The 26,833-nt window shown below is 46.4% G+C and overlaps 1 protein-coding gene across 1 annotated transcript in view; it reads right to left on the reverse strand.

Moving 5' to 3' along the window:
• Positions 1-1,145: 1,145 nt before the first annotated feature.
• Positions 1,146-26,833, reverse strand: part of LOC137885651 (collagen alpha-1(XXV) chain-like) — a 43,845-nt gene continuing 18,157 nt past the window's right edge. Inside the window, exon 3 of the mRNA XM_068727984.1 lies at positions 1,146-1,200. Coding sequence (XP_068584085.1) covers positions 1,166-1,200 — 35 coding nt within the window. The 3' untranslated portion in view covers positions 1,146-1,165. The remainder of the gene's footprint in view (positions 1,201-26,833) is intronic.

Raw genomic sequence — 26,833 nt, forward strand, 5'->3', positions numbered from 1 at the left:
CAGTGGTATTATTTACTCAGAAGCTGACTTGTTGTTGGTGTTACCCTCCAACTGTGAACAATCAGTTGTTCTTTTTATGTTCAATTGGAATCCACAACTGTAAAAAACACTTTGTCATCATTTATCATTCGTGAATCCAACACGTACTTCGATTTCATGCTCATGTCAAAAATAGTTTGTTTTTCCGCAATAATCTAAGATCTAATGGAAACGCTAGCATCTGGGTTGGCCTACAGAAATACATCATCCCTGCAGCGCCCTCCTGTAAAAGCTGAAGCAGGATCACAACCTGTATGCTTCTTTAGCTTTATCAAGGTATAGCAGTTTGTCATACTGTATCTGAAGCGAGGCGTAAGAGACGATGTGGAATCCGACCACGTCTCGGAGCTTGAAGCGCTCAGGTCCCGTGGAGATGGAAGTGTTGTGAAAGTGGAAAATCTGCCTCGCTGTCTGACCTCATGCACCTTAAAACCTCTACAGTAGTAGCTATCCCTCACATTTTCCATGGAGGGATATTTGGCAGAGGTGATTTTAAACCTGACGAGCTGTACAAAAGTCAAACTCATAGTGGCCAGATGTTTGGAAACTTTGTGCCATGGAGGCACAGGAGTCAGGAGGTTTCCTTTTCAACCAAAAGCTGGATTTCAGCTGTAAGATGTGATCCTCTCATCCTGTGCGTGCAGAGCTGCATGGGGCTGAAGTCCAGCAGTCAGTGGGCGAGAGGCAGACAGGTCACTCCGTCACACGACTGGCCGACGATTCACAGTCAGCTTCACGCATGCGGCCGCTCATTTAGAAGAATAACCACGGAGACATAGAGGGGGCAATTACACCCCACACAGGAAAAACCCAGCAGGCCAGAACCTTCCTGCCGTGAAGGTTACAGCGCTAACCGCTGCAAGACACCGCTCACTGAATACTGTTAGAGGCCCGGTCCTTTAAATGTTAATCCACACGGTGAAGACATCATACACTGGGAGAGTGATGTGTGGACATGAAGATATGCATAACAAAACATTCCCTTCATGACAGAATATTATAATGATGCTGCTAATTAATGAATCACTTATGATGAAGCGCTGCACATTATCACTGCATCCACACAAGGCAACAGGTCACGTTGGACGGGACCACTTCACACCAAAGTCACTTTACCACACACAGGTCACACACGGCGGTCTGGTCTACTTACTGGAGGTCCTGCAAGACAAAGAGAGAGAAAGAGAGAGAGAAGGCCTTTAGAGTCATACAACATAGATCACGTACAGACAGTCTGAATATGTCAAATGCCATGCTGAGGGTTGGTTGGTAGTGTATTGAATGAACTGAGCTGTGGGCCCGCTTTCTGCCCACAGCACCTCGTTTCCACATTGTTTTGATTGTGTATAGTATACTCGTACGCCCCCTAGTGGTCAACACAAGGAAATCTCTGGATGGATAGAAATGCTACTGCAGATACGAGAGATTTTATCTGTTTTTTTGTCGTCCAGTAGACGAGTCACATTCATGCATTTTTTCCAAAAGTGAGAAGTTTGACAGCATGTTTAGCTAGCATTGGTAGCATGCTAGCTGTGTAACATATAGAGTGTAGGCATAGTAGTTCATACGTCTTTAATTAAACAAAAGATTTCAAGAACTAGTTTAACATGCGACGACCTTTTCACTTTCGTCAATCAGTTATTAATTCTCTAATTAGCATAGCATGCTAAATTCATGTGGCACGAAATCTGCTGCAAAAGTTGTAATTTTTCAATGTTGTAGCAAATTCTTGACCGGAAAAAAAGGTTTAAGCAAACACAGCGCTGATCACGAAGGTTCCCACGTGTGAATGGACGTACCATCATCTAGCATGCATACAAAGAGCTGTGTGGAAATGAGTCGCAAGTGTCTGGTTTCCTTCTATTTCCAAAAATAGTCTTTGCAGCCTGTGTCTTTTCGGTTCATTACTCACTGATGTGTTTTATCTGCTTCTTCAAATAAGAACAAGTCACTGGGAGTTATTCTCATACACCGCCTGGCTGGGCCGTGTTTACAAAGACGCGTCGTGTTCAATCACTGAGACATAAGCCACAGTATGGATTTCAGGACTTTAGGGGTCTCGATCGCCGCGCATCTAAAAAGCTCCGTGTGTTGTCCCCTGGGACTCCCACAGTGGAACCTGAAAACATGTCACCGCCCCGGCAGCGTTGGGAACAGTCCGCCTACCAATCAGTCAGTTCTGGGATTGATGGGAGGGAGACGCCAGACGATACACTAAAACCGACAAACAGCAGAATCCTTCCTCCAACTATTACCACGACATCCAGTCCAAATGAAGTCCAGCCACTCAGTTGCCACAAGCAGTATCACGTTGGTGGAGCCCTTCAATTATGTGAAATCCTGTTCTATAAAAGACTCAAATGTCATGTGAATTCATTGAGTGTTTGGTTTTATTAGCATGTCCAGACAGGGAAACCTTATCAAAAACTCTACCCTGTTTGTTTCACATTCAGAATCTCTCATTAAACACACGTGTGAGGGACAGTCGGCCCGTAGAACAGACTCTTCACATGGACCGGTACGCTTCCCCTTGACCTTATCAGGAGCACAATGAGGTCAGCGGACAAAATCAATTACTGCTGCATCCAGACAGGGGCCACAAAAGATGCTGTTACGTCAATCACAGCAAGGTGGGGAACATCACTGATGGCAAATCTCTCCTGTGAAAGGTCGAATCAAATCCCCTGCTTCATCTCCTGAGCCGCTTTACTACGTCTGCTCCTCAGACTGGTCAACTCCATCCGTTCACTTTGTACTCGTATAAAAGGAGAAGAGACCGTTAAGGGGAGGAAGGGGTTCTATAGACAACTCAAATAGGTAAGAAAGTAGCAGATCTGTAGTGTCAAAAAGATGTCATGAATGTGACTTTAATATCCCCAACCCGAGGAAAGGACAGATTAAAGAGAGGCTGGGCATGGAGGACTTCATGACACTGACCAGAGGGAGTGGAGAACATCCTCAAGTCCTCCAGGATGCTCTGACTTGAGCAGAAACATCTTGGAGTAACCCATGATGCATATATATATATAATGGTCCTCTAACTATTATCTCCATGATCATTTATTCACGAGGGACCTTCCAAAGGCCACAATGACCTCACAGCAATGGAAAAGGTCAAGTTGCTACCCATTCATTTCAATGAATCTCCTGATAGCAGCGTTGCCGCCCTGCTTCCACCTTTCCACAGGAAGTCAATGACGTTCAGGTTCACCTACAACTTTGGTCCAAGATGAGACTTCCTGTCTGACCCTAACTGACATAGAATATGGGTCTTTGCAAATCATCCTCAGAAAGATGATCCTCATGATTATATCTTTCTGATCCTGAGTTTAATAAACTCAACACATTTACTTTTGATATTCGTGTCTCCCAGAGAATCAATCCATTCTTAGTCAACACATGCCTCACTTAACCTCCACTGTGAGGCCTGTGTTACCTCATTAAATGCACTTATGAAGTGAGGGACTAGAACTGTGATCTAACCGTACTTGTTACACGATATATAAGCACCCACAGTCTTATCATATGTGAGGTCTCTGTTATGAGAGGAGATCGCTTTATTCCGTTTTTAGTTGCAGCAGGGCGTGACCGTTCCAGTCGCTCCTGCAGTTGTCATCCACTCCCTGAAGCGTAAGCTTAGACCTCCTTTGAATGCAACAGTGGGGAAAGCAAACATGGAAGCAGGATTCCTCTGGCATTCTGGGCCCGCCATCGCATCCTGTTGGCTCGGATCACTCGACCGAGGGACGGACTGCAGAGCACCTTGATCCAAAGGCACTTTGAGAGGCCCGGGGGAAGGGGGTTCAAATATAGCACACGGAACGGCGCCTGGAGCGGGGGCCGCCGAAGCAACAGCTTTACATGCAACAAGCAACGGGCACCACATGAAACAAACGTTACACACACACACACACACACACACACACACACACACACACACTAAAAGGGATTTTGCTTGACTGCATCGATGTCATTGCTGTCAAACTATTGCAGACACCTGTTGTTTCTGCTTATGTAACGGCACTCGTTAGGACTTGGCCGGAAATGGAGATCTAACATTGGATGCCAACATGCACAGTCATGGGCGTTCCCTCCTCCTGCTCCTATTGGAGGCATCATCTACTCAACTCTGACTTTAGCATGTTTTCAAAGCTATCATCCAACCTAGGATGCAGTCTAGGTCACTTTGCTATATATAGCAAAGCATCACAATGAGTAATGCTCAACTCTTAGTACTAGAATACGAACCTTCAAATCAACCATTGTTTTGGCCCCTTTATAGTTACAAAGATTAAACTGGAGTGGTGGGAAGGTGTTCTGCCATCTTGAGACAATCGCCGTCCCACACGATACAGGAATAACCTGTGGAATTTCAGTTCTGAAAATATCCAGATAAACCCTCCGCAGCCTCCTCACTGCCCCCTGCTCTCTCAGATTCCCCTGCTTCTCCGGTTGCCCTTGTAAACACACAGCAGCAGCCGGTGCAATTGTTTTGGGTGCCAGGCTTGCATTTTTGGTGAGCACCAAAGACAGATTCAAGGAAATGCTATGAGTCAGACATCGTGCGATGGTCCACAGGAGGGCGTCTCAGCGGCCTGCTGCCAGGTCATGAGCAACTACTGTTGACCTGAGCATTGAGGCTAAAGCAGGCAGTGAGTCTTCTTCTCAAGATAATTTAAGGATGCTTAAAGGTTGCCTTCCAATCTGACACAGGAGTGACTCCTGCACCTTTATGTTTACGTTACAGTACGGTTACGTCATGGTGGAATTTGGAATATTAAAATTCTTTAGTGAGGTTAGGGGAAGATCATCGTTAACACTGACAAAAATTACATTTGAACACATTTTTAATATGTTTTAATTTACCTTCACCTGATACTCATTTCTAAACAGCTAACCTTAACTTGCTCTCATCCTGCTGATTACAACGCAGAATTGTTGTTCACAACGTAGCATTATCAGAGAACAATAGGGTGAAGAACATTGATTAACCACAGATGTGCGGTAGCGATCGGTGACGTATCAGATAGAATAGACTTGCGTACTCGACGGTACCCGCTTCAGCATCTCAGGCTGAATCGAAGGCATTTCCAATACCAGTACCAGAACAACTCTAACAGAAGCCATACGGGCCCAGCTCCTCTAGATGGGGTCAGACTCTATGACCCCCCCAGCTGGGATCCCCCTCAGTTAGACAGGCATCACGATCAGAGACTGTACTGAGACGCCTGAGGTTACAACGATGATCTACTCGGACAAATAAACAGAGTTCTGTGTTTGGAGGTACCAAGGCTTCAATGAACAACTCTGAGAAGTGAGAGTTTCGGTGGTTTATGTGGCTTCCTGCAGGACCAGTGAGGCCCACCTCATCCTGTATGAAGTGGTCTGCAACACTGTCATTTGGATTCAGTGTGATTGTTCTTAACAGATCAAACGGCTCGGCCCAATAAGCAGCCTGATGAATTGTGCAGGTGGTGTGAGGTGAGTTAGAGGTCTATGTCCACATTATGCAACAAACAAACGTTATGTCAAAGGTCTCATTCAGACACATGGTGACGGACAGAGACAGGCCTGCAGAGCCCGTCCACTGACCTTCACAGCCATGCATTAATCACTTGGCTCCGAGTCGTTCAAATTTCCAGATATTTGTTGAAAAGGAAAAAGTGACTAGGCTATGTAAATTCACTTTCACACTTCAAGGGATTTCAGCTGCAGTTGTGCAAACAGTGGAGGGATTTACTGAGGGGTGTGTCCATCAAAGGATACAACTAAATGAACTTTTGCACCCCAGACATTACATTGACTTACATTCATTTCCTGGAGACTTAGCCTAACCATAACCGCTATCAGGTTAACTTAATCCTAACCTAACCTTACCTTAACCTGAAACCAAGTCCTCACCCTAAAATGGAATGATTCATGTTATGGGGACATGCGGTTTGTCCCCCAACTCCCCACAAAGTGACTGTGTAAACAGGTTTGTGTCCCCACATGACTGGTAAAACACGCACACCTACACACACACACACCTACACACCTACACACATACACACACACACACACACCTTCAGCTTCCAAAGGACAGATGTGGACAGACATCCGTCTGGATGAGTGAGGTTAGCTGACCTGTCCTTGCTGAAGCCACAGGGGACTAATAGACCCAATAACTATATAACTGTTGATTGAAAATCATTTCCTCTGTTCATGTCCAGTGAAAAGAGAGGCTCAGTTAAAAGAAGAAATGTCCCGAGCAGCAGACAGAGTTGGGACAAAGGCTCCCATTCTTCATCCTCATCCTCTGCTTATTAATTATACAGACGACAGCTCAGCCATTCCCACGGAGCGCTTATAGCTCATGCCTTGTAAAACATGAAGTCATAGCTTTAAAGCTGCCTGTGATTTCTTTGGCTCCATGCTAACTTCATGTCTTGCTATGAAAAAATGTCAAATGTGAAGAAAAGGGAAGCATGCCACGAAAAGATGGCCTCTAATAAATACTGCTGAAAGGCCTCTCGTAAACCGAAGGACAGCACTGAAGCCTCCAGACCAAACCTCCAGTCAAACCTCTAGTCAAACCTCCAGTCAAACCTCCAGACCAAACCTCCAGTCAAACCTCCAGTCAAACCTCCAGTCAAACCTCCAGACCAAACCTCCAGTCAAACCTCCAGTCAAACCTCCAGTCAAACCTCTAGTCAAACCTCCAGTCAAACCTCCAGTCAAACCTCCAGACCAAACCTCCAGTCAAACCTCCAGTCAAACCTCCAGACCAAACCTCCAGTCAAACCTCCAGTCAAACCTCCAGTCAAACCTCTAGTCAAACCTCCAGTCAAACCTCTAGTCAAACCTCTAGTCAAACCTCTAGTCAAACCTCCAGTCAAACCTCCAGTCAAACCTCTAGTCAAACCTCCAGTCAAACCTCCAGTCAAACCTCCAGTCAAACCTCTAGTCAAACCTCTAGTCAAACCTCCAGTCAAACCTCCAGTCAAACCTCCTGTCAAACCTCCAGTCAAACCTCCAGTCAAACCTCTAGTCAAACCTCCTGTCAAACCTCCAGTCAAACCTCCAGTCAAACCTCCAGTCAAACCTCTAGTCAAACCTCCAGTCAAACCTCCAGTCAAACCTCTAGTCAAACCTCCAGTCAAACCTCCAGTCAAACCTCTAGTCAAACCTCCAGTCAAACCTCCAGTCAAACCTCTAGTCAAACCTCCAGTCAAACCTCCAGTCAAACCTCCAGACCAAACCTCCAGTCAAACCTCCAGTCAAACCTCCAGACCAAACCTCCAGTCAAACCTCCAGTCAAACCTCTAGTCAAACCTCTAGTCAAACCTCCAGTCAAACCTCTAGTCAAACCTCTAGTCAAACCTCCAGTCAAACCTCCAGTCAAACCTCTAGTCAAACCTCCAGTCAAACCTCCAGTCAAACCTCCAGTCAAACCTCCAGTCAAACCTCCAGTCAAACCTCCTGTCAAACCTCCAGTCAAACCTCCAGTCAAACCTCTAGTCAAACCTCCTGTCAAACCTCTAGTCAAACCTCCAGTCAAACCTCCAGTCAAACCTCTAGTCAAACCTCCAGTCAAACCTCTAGTCAAACCTCTAGTCAAACCTCCAGTCAAACCTCCAGTCAAACCTCTAGTCAAACCTCTAGTCAAACCTCCAGTCAAACCTCCAGTCAAACCTCTAGTCAAACCTCCAGTCAAACCTCCAGTCAAACCTCCTGTCAAACCTCTAGTCAAACCTCCAGTCAAACCTCTAGTCAAACCTCTAGTCAAACCTCCAGTCAAACCTCCAGTCAAACCTCCAGTCAAACCTCTAGTCAAACCTCCTGTCAAACCTCCAGTCAAACCTCTAGTCAAACCTCCAGTCAAACCTCTAGTCAAACCTCCAGTTAAACCTCCTGTCAAACCTCCAGTCAAACCTCTAGTCAAACCTCCTGTCAAACCTCTAGTCAAACCTCCTGTCAAACCTCCAGTCAAACCTCCAGTCAAACCTCCAGTCAAACGTCCTGCATGTCCTCCACTCTGCAGAGGGAGCTTCACAGCCGGGGCAGAATGCTGCATCTCTAATCTCTTTTGGATGTGACACCTTCAGAGCCCAGCCTGTGGAGCCAATGCGCTCTAGGGCGGGGAACAGCGCGCTGCTCACACTGATGTAATCTCTATGTGCAGACTGTGCAAAGTACCGTTAAATCAATGAAATCAAGAAGAGGCCAGATAACCTGCCCTGTTTCACACAAACAAGCTCTAATTCCATCAAGCTCTCCGCAGCTGTTTATGTCGTCTCATTCCTGTCAAGAAGCCATGAACGGGAAAAATGTGTGTTTGTTTTGTTATCAATGCCAAATCATTTAATAGAGAGACTGGAATATTTTCCAACAGGCATTAAACCACAAAAACAAAGAGCGCTAAGCCTGGGATTAAATAATCACACAGCAGCTCTTACAGCAGAGCACTACACTAAATGTCATTGTGCCTTTGCCAGCAGAGCCGCTATTAACCTGACTCAACAATTATTCTCTGAAACTGCTCTCAGGAGGATGGAAACACTTCCAGCGCTCCACTCCAGTCTGGACAGAAGACAAGCTTAATGCACTCCATGGCCACAAAGAAGAAGCACATGAATCACACCAGAGGAACCGGAGTTTTCTCATGAACTACTGTTAGGATTTACTGACAACTATGAGCAAAAAAAAAAGTCATTTTTATTAAATTACCAAATGCAGCTTTAAGTGCTCATGAAACCCTCCGTAGAGCTGAGTGAGCTGCAGAGGAACCGTTCACATCACACGTAGAAATGTAACCTGTAACGATAGATTACCGCTTTTAATTCAATTGCAGCTCCAGCAAAGTCCAAATCTCCAACGTACAGCAGCAGGCAGTTAAGTGATGAAAGACATATTTACTTTATATACATACGTCCTCTAAATCATCCGGCTGCATTGGTTTCACGTTCTTATACAATAAACACTTCACTCAGAGCTGGTGAGGCTCAGGGTCTATCATTAGGAAATCAGGCTGAACATCGGCTCCCCGGGACACAAGGCTGCATGTTCTTGACTCGCTAATCCATCTAAGCACTAGAAATGCACAGTCAGCGCCTTTCTGCAAAAGACCAGAGCTTTTAATGAGCCTGTTGCTCCTTTTCACTGACTCAATGTGGGGTTGCATTCAGGGCCACTGAGGGTTTATTCAAGTCCTGCTTCTGAAAACGGTGATCTGTTGTTGGGCCTCGGGGCAGGAATTAGCGGGACACAACAGATCTGTGAAAGGGAAAAAAAACTGTTTGACTTTCCAAGTAGAAGGTCTGAGGTTCAGGTCAGCTGGTTTCCAGCAGAGTAGAGAGGGAACATACAGGATGCCGGTGGATAATCAAGAGCAACAAATAATCGAAAAGAGGAAGACCTTAAGACGCGCCAAGCAGAGTCTGAGACAGACTCTCTTTAAACGCTGAGTGATTATGTGGGAGAAAACCTGGAAAAATTCACAGAGTGGAAAAAAAAGATCAGAACAGAGGCACCGGAACAAGGCTGCTTCTCAACGCCTTTGGCTAGGATGCGCCCACCTCCCACACTGAAACCCAAGAGGGCCCCTTCGCTGTGAAATAACCTTCAAAAGTCCACGGGCCCCTGTCACGAAAAACCAATATGTCATCCAGCTCGCGCTTCCTCTTTGCTCCATGTCACCAGCTTAACGGAGGACAGAGACAGGGGAGTGTGTGGAAAACGGAGGTCGCGGTTGCGATTCATCTGCTTTGAGTTTAAAAGATTGATTCAAACGGTGCGTTTTGGAGCTGTGGGCGTGGCGGCGGGAGAGGAAGTGAAAGGCTCTCTGGGTGGAGAGGCTTTAGCGGGCAGAAGCTGTGCCAGAAGGAACTTCTACCAAAGAGACATTCAAGTGTAAACAGACTGACATATTTAGGAAAAATGTCTGTCTTCAGGTTCTATTGTCTGCTGAAGATGAATATGTTTGGATTATTTGTAATGGATAACGCAGCCTTCACCTGATGCTTCAATGACTTCTTTCACACAACAGAAAGAGTGAAAGCTACAGTATCTTGAATAGATAATAATGACCTGAATGTGTGTTTTAAGCCTACAAGTTAACAGACCAACATTCAGTGTTATATATATATTATAGATTATATACAGTATATATTATAGATACAAAGATTCAGCCGTTCCACGCTGCGTCACAAAGCTTCTTCCCTCATCAAGACGCCTCAGCGGTTAATACCTCACATTCCACATACTAGAGCCTGAAGCCGAGTCCACTACAAGTATTATATGAGTGTAGTTGTGTATTAGTATTTTAAAGCAAAAGGACGCTTTGGAAGGGAATCATGCAGCAGCAGTGAATAAATCAATAGACATCATGATGAACAGGTTCCTGTAATCTGTGACGTTTTCTTTATGTCTCACCGTTACTTCGTGACACGTGACTGTCAGACCTCTGTTGTGGCTTTGGGGGGGGGGGGGGTGCTCTGGAACCCCAGTGGTCCTCATGGTAACAAAGGAATATTTCCTTGAGCCCAAACATGAGTGAGGAGTTCATTCAGAGCCTCGATGAAGCTGTCTCCTCAGACGTAGAGCCTTTATTGTATTAAGAATGACGGATCCTCACAGCCATCTTGCCCCCACTGACTCACATCACGCACACAACTGCTGGCTGAGGGGAAATGACCGCAGTCCAACAATATTTGTCCTTACACCCCCTAAACTTATCCTCACATGTTTCCAGACCTTTGCTGTGCAGGAATCCTGCCCTTAAATCATCTTTAGGACGCGATACCATTATTCTCCATCAGTTTCTAATAATAGGCCGAGCTCACGGCAGGTCTGGTGTGAGCGCTATCCAGGCGCCACTCTCTTCCTCTCTGCCTGGCTCAATGATGGGAGGGAAACCCCACCTCTGCCTGACCCTCAGCACATCACTTAGCCCGAAAAATGGCAACTCAGCAAAGGTTAAAGCAACAAATGCACCGAGGCAAACCCACGGAGTGTTTCATGTGTGGCTTAAGACAACAGCATGCACTCTGTTGCCCTTCCTCTGTCTTTTGTTCTTCATTAAGAGACTCTATCGTCATCTTGGAATTGTTTTCACAACGTGATGAATGAGATGATGAAGCAAACGAGAAGAAGTGAAGCCAGGAAGTCACGTCAACACGTTGCAATGAAATATTGTTCATATCAAGCCCTCATAGTTCCACTTTAAACAACTGGGATCTTATTTTGGTAGTTTGGCCATCGTTCCTGTTATGAATAAGACGACTTATGAAGGAAAACTTAGTGATGTCTTCGTGATGGGGCAGCAGTTAGACAATGAACACATTCTTACCCAAACTATCCGTTATAAACATCCATCACCATGTACAGATCAACTTCAGTTCATCTTTGATCCCAACCTCCAGAATTATCAGTAACATTTCAGCTGCACCCACCAATAATTTGACACTCAAATAACGTGGTTCAGATCAGAGGTTCTCAACCTTTTGCAACGTAAGGCCAGCTTCAGCATACTAAGACATATTCCCAGGACAACCTTCCCAAATGAATGAAAACAAGAACAGAGAAGAGCTTTGCTCCGTTGCCTGCCCCTCTCCATGCTCTGTCACTAAAGGGACGATGACGGCCAGTGGCACAAACAAGGCTCCCACCATCCGAGCCTAACATGGAGGAACTACAGCGAACTGAAACCAGAGCTGCTGGGCTTGAGGTGGGCTGTTATCAGTAGATTCAGGGATTATCCGATCGAGTTCACTGATAATAATCCACTGAGCCGTTTGAACACAGCAAAGCTTGGTACTGTGGATCAGCTTTGTCTGAACTTACTTAGTTTGACTGTCGGATTGCGTACCGCCGAGGAAGGCAGCATGCACCAGATGGTTCTGTCCCAAGAGACCAGACTGGAGACCAGACCCCAAAGTGTACTTAACTAGTAGTTCCATTCCATCCCGTGTTGTTGTGAGCCGGCATTTTGTTGGCGACATTGAGCGCCGAGGTGCGTCATTTGAGAGCTCCTCTTGCACTGGGTTGCAGGCAACACCTGTAGTCAACAACCCGGTCCAACGCCCCAAAACCTGGACAAATAAAGTCAATCATTGATTGATTTCTTTAGGGTTCAGTCCCAGGGAGAACGCTCCTAAAACTGTAAACTGTCCTTATTATTCTCAAATACATATTGTGATAATTATCATATTCTGATCAATATAGATACATAGCATGATAACATTTTTGGTTAGAACGTCCAACACTAGTGTCATGTTATTCTGATCTAGTTTATAATAGATTGTAATAAACAAATTTAGAGCCACAAGCTGCAAGACTTTTTATGAGTGAACCTTTTTACACTCATGATTTCATTCTTCAGCGTTATTCACGATGCATCATCATCGTCTGAGACATGTAATCACAGGATGAAATTTACACGACAATTAGTTGCGTTGCTGACACTCTGCAGTCTTAAGACACCCAAGACACACGGACTTGATTTGCTCAGGCTCCCCTGTGTGTGCTCTGCTCTGTCGTCTCACTGTGATGAGTGAGTCAAATACTTTCAGTCCCGCTTTGTCAAATGCAAAATATTGTTCTGATATCTCCCTGATGACCGGCGGGGCTGGAGCTCAGCACCCTGAGTGGTTTCATAAGCTAGTCTTTGGCCAAGTTTCAGAATGAGGTGCTGTGAGGATTTAAAGAGGTGATTCATTCTTAAATAGAGTTTCCAGGCAGCAGAAATGGTAGCCGGCACACTACGCTATGTGAGCTATTAGAACAGAAGCTCAGACGGAGAGAGAGGCTGAGAGATCGCTGAAATAAATGGAGGCAGAGTCAATGCTTCCACCATGTGTGCAGGAGTTTCACGCTCCACGCTGCTCTCCGTGTTAAAACGGAGGGTCTCACTCTAATGGCTGCTGCCCGTTAGGCTAATAACAAAAGCAGAACCACCGATATGAACATCACACGTCTTACGTACTAGAGGGGACCGAGGGGGTCTGGTTCTAATCACACAGGGTTACACCAAACCCAAAAGGAAGTGAAAGAAAAATAAAGAAACGGTCCAAGGGAAAAAAATGTGAATTATTTGAGCATTCTAGATGGTATGATGAATGGAAAAGATTTGATTTGGGCCTGAATATATAAGCTGAGAGGAAACGGGAGGCCCGGCCACTTCACCGAGCCTTCCCTGTGCATCTAAGAATGTTTGGCCACCGAGTCCTCCAGGTGTTTCTGAGGAAAGACGAGCTCCGGATTAAAGCGGTCTGATGGTGGGACGACGGCAACGCGTGACACCCGCCCCTCATCCCGCCCCTCATCCCACATCTGACTCCTTCTAACGCCGTACGCTGAGCCGCTCCGGGTTTCTGAAGGCCCATGTGGTCGCCAACACATCTGGAGTGAAGCCAGGATGTAGTTTTTGTTTTTAAGAGAACTGAATTCCCGTCAGGTTGCAAAAGACTCTGACAAAGCATTTGAACCGGGAGGTATTTAAAAGCACTAGACTTCAATCTGGTATATCTAGATAAACGCTGCTGATAACTTTTATAACTTATCATAAGAGTCTATTATAATGAAGGTCTCCTGATGTACAGCTGCATGAATTCACTATTAAAAAAGCCTCCTCCAGTAGGGCCGTCAACACAGATTATAATATCTAAATAAAATATAAAAACACACACGTTGGATTATGAAACTATGAAAAAAAACATCCGTTACCAAGCAGACCAGTACCAGTACCAGTACCAGTACCAGTACCAGTACCATTAGACCAAGCTGAACGAGGAATAATTCAACAATTCAGAACTTCTGCCAGAGAAGTAGTCCGGACCGGAGGACTTGGGGGACTAGCTGGACTAGCTGGACTATGTCTCGGTGACGTTCTCCCGTCCCGTCCCGTCTGCACTCTGCCTCTCTGCACACAGGCTTTGGATGAACGGTACATCCTCCTTGAGGACTAGCGTTAATGTCAGTCAGTGCATCAGCAGCCATGTTTTCTGTTTCTGGTGTGACAGTATACAGATCGTTTATATATATATATATATATATATATATATATATATATATATATATATATATATATATATATATATCTATATATATATATATATATATATATATACATTCAGGACTTGAAATATTAAATATAAAATGTTGACTTTCTAAAGTGTCGACTTATATCAAGTCTCAGCTGAGTGAATATTAAACTGCAGCTGAATTTACAAATGTTTCTGCATCAAATCATGGACCATGTATCTATTCAAGACATCTCAGTATTTGTCCTGTTGTACTATTGTACTAGTGTGTAGTGCCTAGTATTTTGCAGGGTAATAAAGCCTCTGAACGAGGATTTTAGGGAAGTAAAACTTCACTTTGATACCCTACGTGATAGTTTGGTTGAACCCTTGAATTGACCACAGCTGAGAAGCAGGCTCAGCTCAGAATGGGAGCTGTCATCAGAGACGTCACTCAGCCGGACTCCTGAGTCCAAAACAAATGAATCAAGTCCACATGGAGACACGGTGGTAAACAATCCCTCTAAAACAGCAACAGAAACCCTACATCTAACTTCAGGTGAAAAGTGAAACCCAAACAGACTCAGGAGGTAACGTCAGAGCAGAGATGAATGAACCCAGTTTGTTTGTGGGGAGAAGTAAATGCACCGTTTTGTATAAGCGGCCGTCATCAGCCCAACAAGCGGCAACCGCCAATGTGTTTGCACAGTTGTGTGTGCAGACCGGACTGGAGCATTACGGCCGAAGGTGGTTAATAGAGGTGTCACCAGTTTCACCAACTTTTCAGAATTGTCTGTATTTATTATTTTCACAAAGTCCTCTGCATGGAAAGTCCTGGTGCTAAAACAAGCACACCGGTTCATTCATGTGTTGATAAGTTTAATTATTCTTGTGACGGCCGAACAAAAAGATGCTAAACATGCCGGCTCCAGGCTCTCCAATGGGAGGATCCGCTGCTTCTCCTCTGTTTTCTATCATTCTAGGATGCATTATATGTCTTCACCAACATGTGCACAATGCATGTGTTGTTATTTAGCACGATGCAGCCGTGACAGCAGATCGAGGATCTGACCCACACAGGGAGGCTTTGTAATTCCTGTGGTGAAGCTTCAGGTCTACGCTCAGCGTCTCGCTCTCCTTCCTCAAAATAAACAGTAACGTCTGATGAGGGACGGCGTGTCCACTGCAAAGACAAACAAAATGAAAAGCTCAATCACACGATGGGATCGGGTTTCGTGCGGAGCGGACCATAATGTGAAAAACAGGCCCGGCCGCAAAGACGGCAGTTTACCTCCAACTTGGCAGAGTTATGACTGACGGGACATTCTCACATTCCTTCATCTCACCACTGCTTACCCTCCTATCCTACCTCCTCCCCCCTACCTATCCTACCTCCTCCCCCTACCTATCCTACCTCCTCCCCCTACCTATCCTACCTCCTCCCCCCTACCTATCCTACCTCCTCCCCTACCTATCCTACCTCCTCCCCCTACCTATCCTACCTCCTCCCCTACCTATCCTACCTCCTCCCCCTACCTATCCTACCTCCTCCCCCTACCTATCCTACCTCCTCCCCTACCTATCCTACCTCCTCCCCCCTACCTATCCTACCTCCTCCCCTACCCATCCTACCTCCTCCCCCTACCCATCCTACCTCCTCCCCCTACCTATCTACCTCTTCCCCCTACTATCCTACCTCCTCCCCCTACCCATCCTACCTCCTCCCCTACCCATCCTACCTCCTCCCCCTACCTATCCTACCTCCTCCCCCTACCCATCCTACCTCCTCCCCCATACCCATCCTACCTCCTCCCCTACCCATCCTACCTCCTCCCCCTACCCATCCTACCTCCTCCCCCTACCTATCTACCTCCTCCCCCTACTATCCTACCTCCTCCCCCTACCCATCCTACCTCCTCCCCCTACCCATCCTACCTCCTCCCCCTACCCATCCTACCTCCTCCCCTACCTATCCTACCTCCTCCCCCTACCCATCTCACAGCTGGCTACACCTATCATCGTTGTGGTGTAGAGGGAAAACACCCAGCGACAGAGACCTTACAAAACAGATAGAGAAGATAGCAGAAGGGCAGCAGCAGAATGGCAGACGTATACCCACTGTCTAAATCACTAGAAACCATCCTCTGGGGAACATTCATGTCCACAGCTATTTAATGGTAAGCTGTCAAATGTTATTGATCTGGAACTAAATGTTCAACCAACACACTGACCAAACCAAAAATGTCCAAGAGTTTAAATGTCCCATGTGCAGGATAAAGAGAGCAGCACGACTGAAGCTGAATTTACAAATTGCCAGATGATGGCACCGGATGAAAAGTCAGCGGATCGTCAAAGTCTACAAAGACCATGAATGAAACTTAAGTAGTAATCTATCCAGAAGATGCTGAGGCGTTTCAGTCAGAACCTAAAATGTCAATTTGCTCGTAGCGCTTAAGTATCGGCACTTCTACACAATGTGGAGGACAAATGAGGGATTTAATATGTGATGAATAAGATGGTAAGATCTCTCTGGAGGCTCTCTTACTCTGAATAATCTCCTTTCATCTCCGTGCACCTTGAGAGAACGTGAAGCTGATCTAGAGAGAGAGCCCCATTCTTCTGTCGTCAGTCTGTCCTTCTTCTCTGTCACGTAAACATCAGCTCTCTGTTTCCAGATGTCTTCTGCCCGTCTACACACACTCAGATCTGATCTATTTGGGATTTCCTACACATCTGCCAATCAGATCCACAGTCAGACACACACACACACACACACACACACACACACACACACACACACACACACACACACCTCTGCATGCCACCCAGGTGCTAAACCTAGACTACAGAGAGAACCGAGGCAAAGCTACAGCTGGGAATCAAGTTTAGGGGATTCATTTTAAAATGTATCATGTTACTAGTCTGGGACTCCTCATTCTCTCAATATGAGCTGGACATACTGCAATGATGACTACAATGTTGATTTAAATTTAAATTGCAGCACTAAACAAAGCAAGACTCTGCTAATACTGGGCTTGTCTGAGACGTTGAGGTCTCAGTGAAATGTTGCATTGTATATTTAGACGCTGAGGAGAGGACAGCAGTTGATTCTTAAGTGGTCCCATCAGTGTCTGAGCATTACAGCCGCTCTCTGAACCATCGTCCATCAGTCTGACAACGAGGCGCCTCTAGAGGCAAGACGCTGTATCTCTGGGGTTCCTTTGTCGCCGGCTAATATCAGAGACTGGAGGTGCAGTTGAGAGACGACAAGTAAACAGTTTACAGGCTAATTTAACCAATGAAAAGCTAAATCATGGGTTCCCTGATTGCATTTCAGCCTCTTTTATCTCTACATGGACTGTTTACCTGCACTCTCCGTCTCATATTTCAGGGCTGCGTATCTGATGAAGTGATTGAGAAGTGGAGGTGGTCACTGGTCAGCCCCTCCAGGGTTTATAGACTTCAAAGCCTTTTCAAAACAGGCGCCTCAGTCCTGTCACAAAATCCAATTTAACAATCCCAAATGTCTCCTAACGATGATAAAAAAATAACTCCGGGGTTTCCGGACGGAGGAAGCTCGGAGACAAGAGCGCTGGGCCTCTTCTTGGTGCCGATTACGTTGGTCCAGATCAACCAGCTGCTATTCGATTGTTACCTGACGAACAAAAAGTGGAGACCACTGTTTGTCTCAGATCAGCGGAGTGGAACCTCTGCGCAAACACGCCTCTAGTCGCCCTAAGGGACCACTGACTCAGCGCCGGAGGCAAGGCAGCTCTGGTGTCCATTTTGGCTCGCTGGAGCGAGACTGAGCCACCGTGGCAACACACTGGATGTCTGGACCCCCTTTGGTGGCATCAGGCCTCATAATCTGGGGTATCCATGTCATCACACGTGAATGAATCTATCTCTCTATCTATCTATCTATCTATCTATCTATCTATCTATCTATCTATCTATCTATCTATCTATCTATCAAACAGACTGAGTGTGGAATGTGTATTCAGGGTGTGAGGAGAAGTTGGACTGGGAACCTGGACGATCCTCAGACTCCCCTCCTGAGCTTCTGGAAGACAGCATCCTGGGTCTTTAGTGAACGATCACCTGGGGACTCATGGAAGTCCATGTCTATGACCTCACCGGTTTACTGCTAAGGTGTGTCTGTCCGTCTAGGTGTGTCCCTCTGTTGTACAGGGCTGGTTATGAATCCACTTCCAGCTTCTGATCTGAGATCTTGGACGCACTGAAGTTTGTCACCATCTGTTCATTCAATAGCAGCAAAGCGTACGTGTTGATGTCATTCCATTCTCTCCAGTGTCTGTCCACTCTGTGACCCGACCGCTGGCTGGAGCCGAGACGTTTCCACACCAAGTCCAAATTCAAGAGTATGAAAAACTGTCAAAACAATATGCGAAAAACAATAGTGTAAAAGAGTTTAAGAAATAAACAAATACCTTATAATACCATAAAACTAAGTTATTATTGGACCATTCAGTTCATGTTATCTCACACACACACACACACACACACACACACTGTAGGGTACCATGGGAAAGGGAGCATCAGTAGTGTTCTCGCGCTCCACCTCTCTGGATTAGTCATCACCTCCCTGCTGAGCCGATGTTGACTCAAGGTAAACAATAAGAACAACACTCACACCGAAACACACTTCCCCCCATGGCCTCTCACACACACACACACACACACACACACACACACACACACACACACACACACACAGAGAGGGGAAGGGGGCCTTGACAAGCGTGGAGCACTGATCACCGTCATCACCCTGACTTATTCCAGCTGCTTTGAAGAATGTCATACACTCAAATAACGGCATCAGGTTAGGGTGGCTGTGACGTGAGGCCTAAGATGTGTTCTTCCTGCCTTTACAGAACACAAAATAAACTTCAACTTTATTAAAATGGTCATATACTTTATTAAGGTGCATACATGAAGCGTGTCCTCAGCATTCGGAGCGGATGTGAAGCTCCCAGGGAACGACTTGGGTTCAACTGACCACGGTATTGTTGTGCCATCCATTTCAAAAATGGATGTCGCTAGTGACGATTCTCTGACCAATCAGTGCTCTGCAGTCTTAAACTCCTCCTCTCCTAGCATCGACTCAGCTCTCTTATAACCTCGACCGCGGCGGCACCAAACAGCGCTCCAGGTTCTATCCACGACTTTGGAATAACGGGTCCCAGCGAGCTGTGCCTGATCGCGCAGCGGAGACCCAATAGGATCCTCGGCTGCTGAAGGCAGTAGGTAGAGCGATGTGGTTCTGCTGGATAGATGGCCGCGTGAAAGTGCTGCAAACCAGCATGATGCGCTGTCAACTTTCTCCTGGTAAACAAGCAGATGACCCACTTGGTCTGTCACCTCCACCTCCTCCAGCACCGTAAATAAGCCTGTTTATGTTAGAAACATCAAAGCTAGATGAGCAAACCAACTGTCCTCCCCCCCTGATACTCCCTCTCCCCCCCTGATACTACCACACAGCTCTCTCTCATTAACAGCTGGGGAAGTCGTACAGACGCATGGTATCACCATCATCTGCCTTCACACACACACACACACACACACACACACACACACACGCAGCCCGGGGGTGAGTCAGCAACAGGTTTGACCTCTGACCCGTAGATGAGAGGCCTGCTAACTACAGGTCCCCATAGATAAGATCACTTTACCTCCAATTAGCAGCAGCATAGTCACCGTATCCACAAACATTGTGATCAACAGGAAGTATTAACGTATCGGGGAACAAGTCTTAAGACTCCAAGCAGCTCCTCAATTTGCCACAAACCAATGCATTATGGGAGAATAGTTTCCATCAACTTTACTATGGACTAAATGCAGAATCATTTAGTGATTAGAAGTCATTTTTCTCACTTTACCAATGTGAAGCCGCTACAATAAGAAAACCTAGAAACTGATAAATGACACCAAATGAAAACAGAGGAAGGCTTTGAAGCAGCATTTAGACCATAGAGCAGAAGTATAATGAATGAATACAATGTGATTGTAGTGGTCTTTACTGAGGCCATTCTATATTATACTGGGTTTACTGTCCTCCAGGTTTTCTTAATTTCTTAATTTGTTTCTTCATGATATCACGATTTTCGTTGAAGCTTCTGTGGGACATTCCTTCACTGAAATGGAACTTATCAGTTATGAGAATACACATATCTGACATCAGCGCTCACTGGCTGGACTCAGACTCAGGACTCAGACTCATGCTTCAGCAGGCGAGGCCTGGGTGCGTGATATTTCTATTGAAAGTGCTCGGTTATTATTAACATCGGCGCGTCACAGATAGGTTTACACGGCTTCCTCTATTGCGGGCCTCTTTAAAGTTGACCCCAGTCTGGCAGGCGGTTTGTCCGTCTTTTGAAGTGGGTTTGATGGAGAGACTCTGGGAAAGGCTTCAGTCAGTTGACAGTCTGACAGACATGCTGCCCAGCTAATGCTGAACTATTCTTAGATGGGGGGGGGGGGGGGGGGGGGGGGGGAGCTTTTGCAGCAACTGTGATTGATAAGTGTGTGTTGAAGTTTGGGAGAGGACAGTGTCAGCTCTGGAGAAAAGCTTAACCTGACTGCAGCCTCAGTGTTCCCAGACTTTGCGGGGTAGAAGAGCCAACTTCTGCAGCTTTTCAGGCGGGCCGCAATAGTGTTTGAGAACCGGGAAGGAGAGCGAGGTAGATGGATGAGCGGGCGTGTGGAGGACCACACCGGAGGTGGCTTTTCATAGGCGTTTGAATGATGGATTGACAAGATTACTCGGCGTGTAAGAGCCCAGCTTAACTCTCCGTCTGGATCAAATCTCCGCGGTTACCAGGGTGTCACATGCAACCTGAGTGCTTCGATATCTTTCGCTTCTCACTTCTTCCCAATGCAGCGATCCAGTCTCCCCCCCGCTCCACTGCTCAGGGCTTCTTTTTTTTTTTTTTTAGCGTTTCACTGACTTGCGCAAGACTTAGTGCCTCTGGTAAAGCCATAGAGCTCCTGTTGCATTCTTCGCCTGGCCTCAGAGACCTGACGCGCTAACGTCTTTACAAGACAACAAGAAGCTCCTACGTGGAGCGCGGCACATTCTTGGGCCGCTGAGAGGAATCTTACGCACTTTGGTTCCACGTCCAGATTCACACGACAACAAAGCTCCCTTTACAAGGAGAGCTTCCCGTGGTTTCTGTGGAGTGGATGGCATTGAAGGCATGAAGGGGAAGAGGAATAGAGCCAGAGAGAGGCTCTTGAGTGAGTGTTTCTCGGTGTTTGTGTCGCGGCTTCCAAGAAGCAGAAGTGAACCTCACGGCCCGGCACCTTCAGGAGGAAGAGCACTCTTGCCATTAATCACCACTGTTTGTTTTCACAGCATCATAAAATCACAGTGTGCGAGACGCGCGAGTGCTTTTCCTTCCTCTGTCTCGTCCTGGAGAGCAAGGGGACAAGAGGGATTGTCCTTCCTATTGTCTCCAACAAGGAACATTGTGAGATTGCAATTAATGTTTTTGTAATACTCGTGTTGAAGTGGTGGTGAGTTAAAGCGGGTTGAGGACGGTAAACGGACTTGTGCTTTTGGAGTCCTACGACCGCTCACAGCATCTTAACACAACGTGTTCATTCACCCAGTCACATCCATTCAGGGGCCACCATACATACATCAGGAGCAACTAATCATGCATACCCATTGGTACACCGATGGCACAGCCTACGGGAGAAGTGTCTTGCCCAAGGACACATTGACACGGACTAGCGGAGCCGAGGATCGAACCGTCGATCCTCCGATTGAAGATTATCACGTGCACATTTAGTGTGGGTAGGCGGTTGAGGGTCAGAGGCTTTGGGGACCCGGGGGGCTTCTGATGGAACACTTTTCATCCTCACCTCCCACACTGCTCCATCAATAGCCAACGCTAACAGCACTGATAAGATCCTGTGTCCTCAGAGAGGCCTACAGGAGACAGGGGGCCTTTCCTTGTTGTAGACCAGGCATGAGGAGATGGAGGGCTGGTGGGTTAGGGGTCCAGGTGGGGAGGCAGAGGGGCTTGAATACTTGAAACATAGAACAACCGTATATCCTGACAACAACTACCTACCGAAAAAGCAGGCTGCAATGGGAAGAACACAAACCCAGATCAGCACCAGTGAGTCAAACATAACTTCAGGACACACTTTACGTTCTGGGATTTTCAGATTCTCACTCTTCAGTTCTTGCTCGTGAACTCTACCGTAGTTTATTATGTTCACTTCAGGTCTTGAGGGAGCTGTGTGGTATGAAAATCATCTTAACTGTGTCTAATATTTTGAGTGTTTTGAGTTTTCATGTCCGGCTGACAGAGCGTTCATCTCAAAGAGCTGGATTCGGATGGCAGGCCTGCCAATCAATCAGAGAGCAGAGCACTGTATGAAGCGGCCCCACAAGCCCTGTGGCTTATGGCTTCATATGAAAAGTCCATTGAGCGTGAGGGGAAATGGAATAAGCTTAGCCTCAAGGCTGATCGGACAAATCAGAGCCGCATGTCTGACACAAAAGGTAAACCATCCATGGGTGAAGCCTCTCATACTGCGCGCATCTGGAAAAGTCCTCGATAGCACAAAGGCAGCATGAAAGCAGAGGTTTTATTCACATCGACTGATCTGAGCATTGATTTGTCCTTTGAAATATTAGACGCAGGACTCCTCTATGATGTCCAAACAGCATTGCCTAAACCTCTTGGCAGTCTTCGTTAAAGCTGTTCCTGCGGTACTTCATACTGAACCACTAACTGGTTTATTCTCGATGTCGGGGTCAGTACATGCGACAGGTTATCTAACCCAAAATCCATTTCTTGGCTTTGTTTCCTAAGCTTTCAACTGCACCTCGGGTCGTTATCGGCGTCTGGAACGGGCTCAGGTGTCCTGAACGTGGAGGCCATCGTCCCTGATGTGGGACACGCGTTCACAGGGGACAATTCCACAGAGGGCTGGGAGAAGTTTAACGAAATACCTTGATATCAATATTGCAACAATGGGAGACTGTTGGTGCTTTCACTAGATATTTACACAATGAGATTTCTCATGTCACGCCTAAGATGGAAAGGCCATTAATAGAACAGTTAGAACAGTCTCGCTAAGCTCCCATTAAAAATAAACGCATCAATCCACACTGACTCCATGAGACGCCCGTCTGCTTGATTTAGAAAGAAACAAGGTGAGTCCATGGAAACCAAAACACATCATCGTCCGTTCAGAAGGACGCAGCTCTTTAGAAGATGAACATTCGAGCTCTGTCTGGCACAGCTCCTTCTCGTGTAGTCCAGGTTTCAGCTTTCCACATTCCTCAACTCTTTTTTCAAAGCCAAATACGAGGACTGGTTCTCCAGCAACCGACTTTAAAAGCAGACAGAACGTATCTCAGCAGAAATCCATCCTAAACTCCCAAAAACTCAAACCACAGAAACAAAGTCATCTTTTATTCAATACGCGAGCCTCGAGATAAGATTCATGTTGAGGAAATGAGTGCGAAGTAGAAACGTCTCTACCGTCCAACATGGAGGCAAAACGTCCATCGACGTCACCGCGGCACTGAACTGACTGCTGCTAGGAGACGCAGCAAACACTCAAATCTGAGAAGGTGGAACCATCAAATATTTGGCCTTTTTGATTGAAAAACTGCATAAACAAGTAATCCTTTATCAGAATATTTAGATTGATCTCCTGTTGATTGACTCATCGACTAGTCAGTTCAGCTCTAACTGATGGGGCCATAACACTATGTCACGTTACATAACAGTAAACATGGTCCCTGTCAGAGTCCTGGAGAACTGGAGTCGTTTTGATGCTGGTAACAGTTTTAAAGGTACAATGTCGTCCTAACTCGTCTGGACGGTCGGGGCAAAGCGCTGCTTCCGTTGCTCTGCGCATATTTCTGATGACGTTGGCGGTACGAGGGTCTCTCAGTGGAAGTTGACTTTCAGTTTCACCGCGACCTCCTTCCTACGAAGACTTCACTGCTCTTTAAACTAGACAGAGGGTCCAGGTTAAGGGTTTACTTAGTTAGGCTGCTTCATGCTATGGGGGGAGTCCCCTACAGTTAAGTTCTTGAGATGATTTTACAAAACCATCCCCCTCAAACTGCCCGTGATATTTTAGACTTTCTGTCAGACATTTTAAGGATTGCTTAATAAAGATGTCGATTCCCTCTTTGTGTGTGTGTGTGTGTGTGTGTGTGTGTGTGTGTGTGTGTGTGTGTGTGTGTGTGCCCCTAATTACAACTGAACTTTGAAGGTGATGCGTGACCTTTTGCAAATGAGCTACTGCAATCTGAACTACCGTTCCCTCTGCCCTCCTGCAGCCAGGCTGAAGGAAAGAACGGATTCTCAAAGCGTTCCAGAACCGTGCTGTTGTTGGCAGGCTGCCCAGGTCAGTTAACATAAGAGCTCGCTCCCTGAGGGTTAGCTAAATCACTCCGATACCCACAGGATGTCTGGAGCAACGCAGCACAGGCCTCACACACTGTATGCCAAACTAGGAGTGTGTGTGTGTGTGTGTGTGTGTGTGTGTGTGTGTGTGTGCGTCAGGGACCTGTGAGAGTACATCACTTCTGGCTCAGCTCTTATTGGATGAATGTGTCTTAATAACTCCCATTATAACCGAGCTGATGTGGTGACACAGTAGCTTCGAGTGTTTCTGCACAAAGAAGGAACTTACACACTGTGTGTGTGTGAAGCCAAAGAAGGAACTACACACTGTGTGTGTGTGAGAAGCCAGTCGGTTATGTCAAACAAAATAAGAGAGTAATTGTGTGTTTTCATCGGCTCTTTTTAAGACAAACTGATTGTTAGCATTGATCATTCAGATTAGGGTTAAATAAAGTCAGCTCTGTAGCACAGCTTATGTCATTTCACAATGTGATACTGATACAATCCTGTGTATTGTGATGAAGCACAGTTTCAGGAATGGAAGTTGGGTTTATTAAGGTCGGCTTGTTGTGGCAGAAGCTTCATGAAATTCATAGCCGAGCTCTAGTGTGTGCACTACGACGAGTCTGCTCTGTCCTTCTGTGTGGTGGCTTGGGTTTGGGAACGTGGTTCTGGCCAATGAGAATAGGTTTGGCCCGGCTTGTCAACGTGGACAGTTAGTGTGGAGAGTCTGACCCAGGCCACACTGGACTGTCCTGATCACCTGCTGCAGAGAAGTTTGGACAAAAAGGATCTTGTTTGTCCAGCGATTAGAAGCCTGGATCTGAAAAGCACAGCGCTCCGCTGGTTTTTGTCCTGACTTTGTGCTCCCTGTGATCTGATTAGATCGTTGCATTATGTGATTATGTTTTTTTTTTATGATGAGTGTGATTGATTACCCTGCTGCAACCAAACCTCCACCTGGTGGGATATGTAAGTTAGCCGTCTCCCTTTGAAACAGCGATGGCAGAACCGTCTGCAGATTAAGTGATGTCCCTGGAGGCAGACTGAACAAACTGCCTGTTCAAATGAGACGTGGCTGCTGTGGTGAGTGTGTCTCTAAAGCGGACAGTGGCGCTCGGTGTGCGTTGTGAAGCAGAATGTGTTCACTTCAGTTGTTTTCTCGTGTGATTCCTGAGAATGGGGTCCGTGCATCGATCCCCTTTCACACATGCAGCACACGACAGGAGGCGGTCCTACTGGAAGGCGAGGGGATGGCGTCTGGAAAGAGCGTGACGAACATCGTGCAGCCATTCGTTATTTGCGCATTAAACAACAGAGTCTCTTACCGTCCCTTGAATATTTCCGTGTCGGCCCTCATTGACAGAAGAATCGTCTTCTCTCCGGTTACACATTGTGATTAGCGTGTTCGTGTAGCTGACCCTTCATCACCCTTGGCTGTTCGTGTTCTTCCGGTTCGATACGAGACACATGATAGAAACGTCATCAGCTCTCTGTGGATCCTCCGGACGAGGAGCAGCTCTATTCTCTCATGGGCTCAATCAGACGTTACACGGACTATGCAGTAGGGAGCTGACAGGGTAAAGCCTGTTTAATGTCCGGTTCGACTGATTTGGACATTTTTGTTCTCCCATCCAGCTCCTCAAGGTGATGTCTAGATGAGCTCAGGGCTGCAGAGCATGTGTGGACGGGGCTACTGCGGCTTCAAGGGCTTGTACCGGCTGCTGCTACAGTCGTGATAGTGTGAAAATGTGAGTGTGATATTCACATGGGGACTAATTAACAAAGCCTAAAGCCTGAAATGTGTGAAAATGAGCAATGTGTCGGTGAAGTGTGAACTCAACAAACACGTTTGCTGTGCTGTTTTCTCTGGTTGCAGATTTGGCAGAAAGCCAGTAAAAAGAGACTCACACTGACACCACAATGTGAACCACCATCCTGGCTGAACATCACTTCAACCTGCATGGAGCTACTGCTGGAACCTGTAAGCTGCTTAGCTGGGAATTCCAGGACCATCTGGAGAAGCACTCAGCTGCTCATGAGAATAACGTTTGACTTGAAAATGAAGCGGAGGTAAACGTGTGTCTTCAACCAAAGCAAACAAACACGTCTCTTTGTTCACACGCTTCAGCTGTTTACGCTCAGCTCCTTGTCTGCATGATTAGCAAGAAGCTTTCAGCCAAATCCTCCAGGAGTTCATCACACACGGACATATGAGCGGACTCTTTTCACTTCATCGTAGTGACGTTACCATATTCTAGACTGTTTCCAGTCCTCTCAGATCTTCTTCAGACATTATAATGTGTCTGGTCTTATGATTGTGAGCGCGTTATCTTTTTGTGCCCAAGCTAGAATCCTTCTGGAACAGAAACAGCAACAGTCCTGGATGAG

The sequence above is a fragment of the Cebidichthys violaceus genome, unplaced genomic scaffold, assembly GCF_023349555.1.
Source record: "Cebidichthys violaceus isolate CVI_PGR_0920_01 unplaced genomic scaffold, fCebVio1.0.p SCAF_10, whole genome shotgun sequence".
NCBI lineage: Eukaryota > Metazoa > Chordata > Actinopteri > Perciformes > Stichaeidae > Cebidichthys > Cebidichthys violaceus.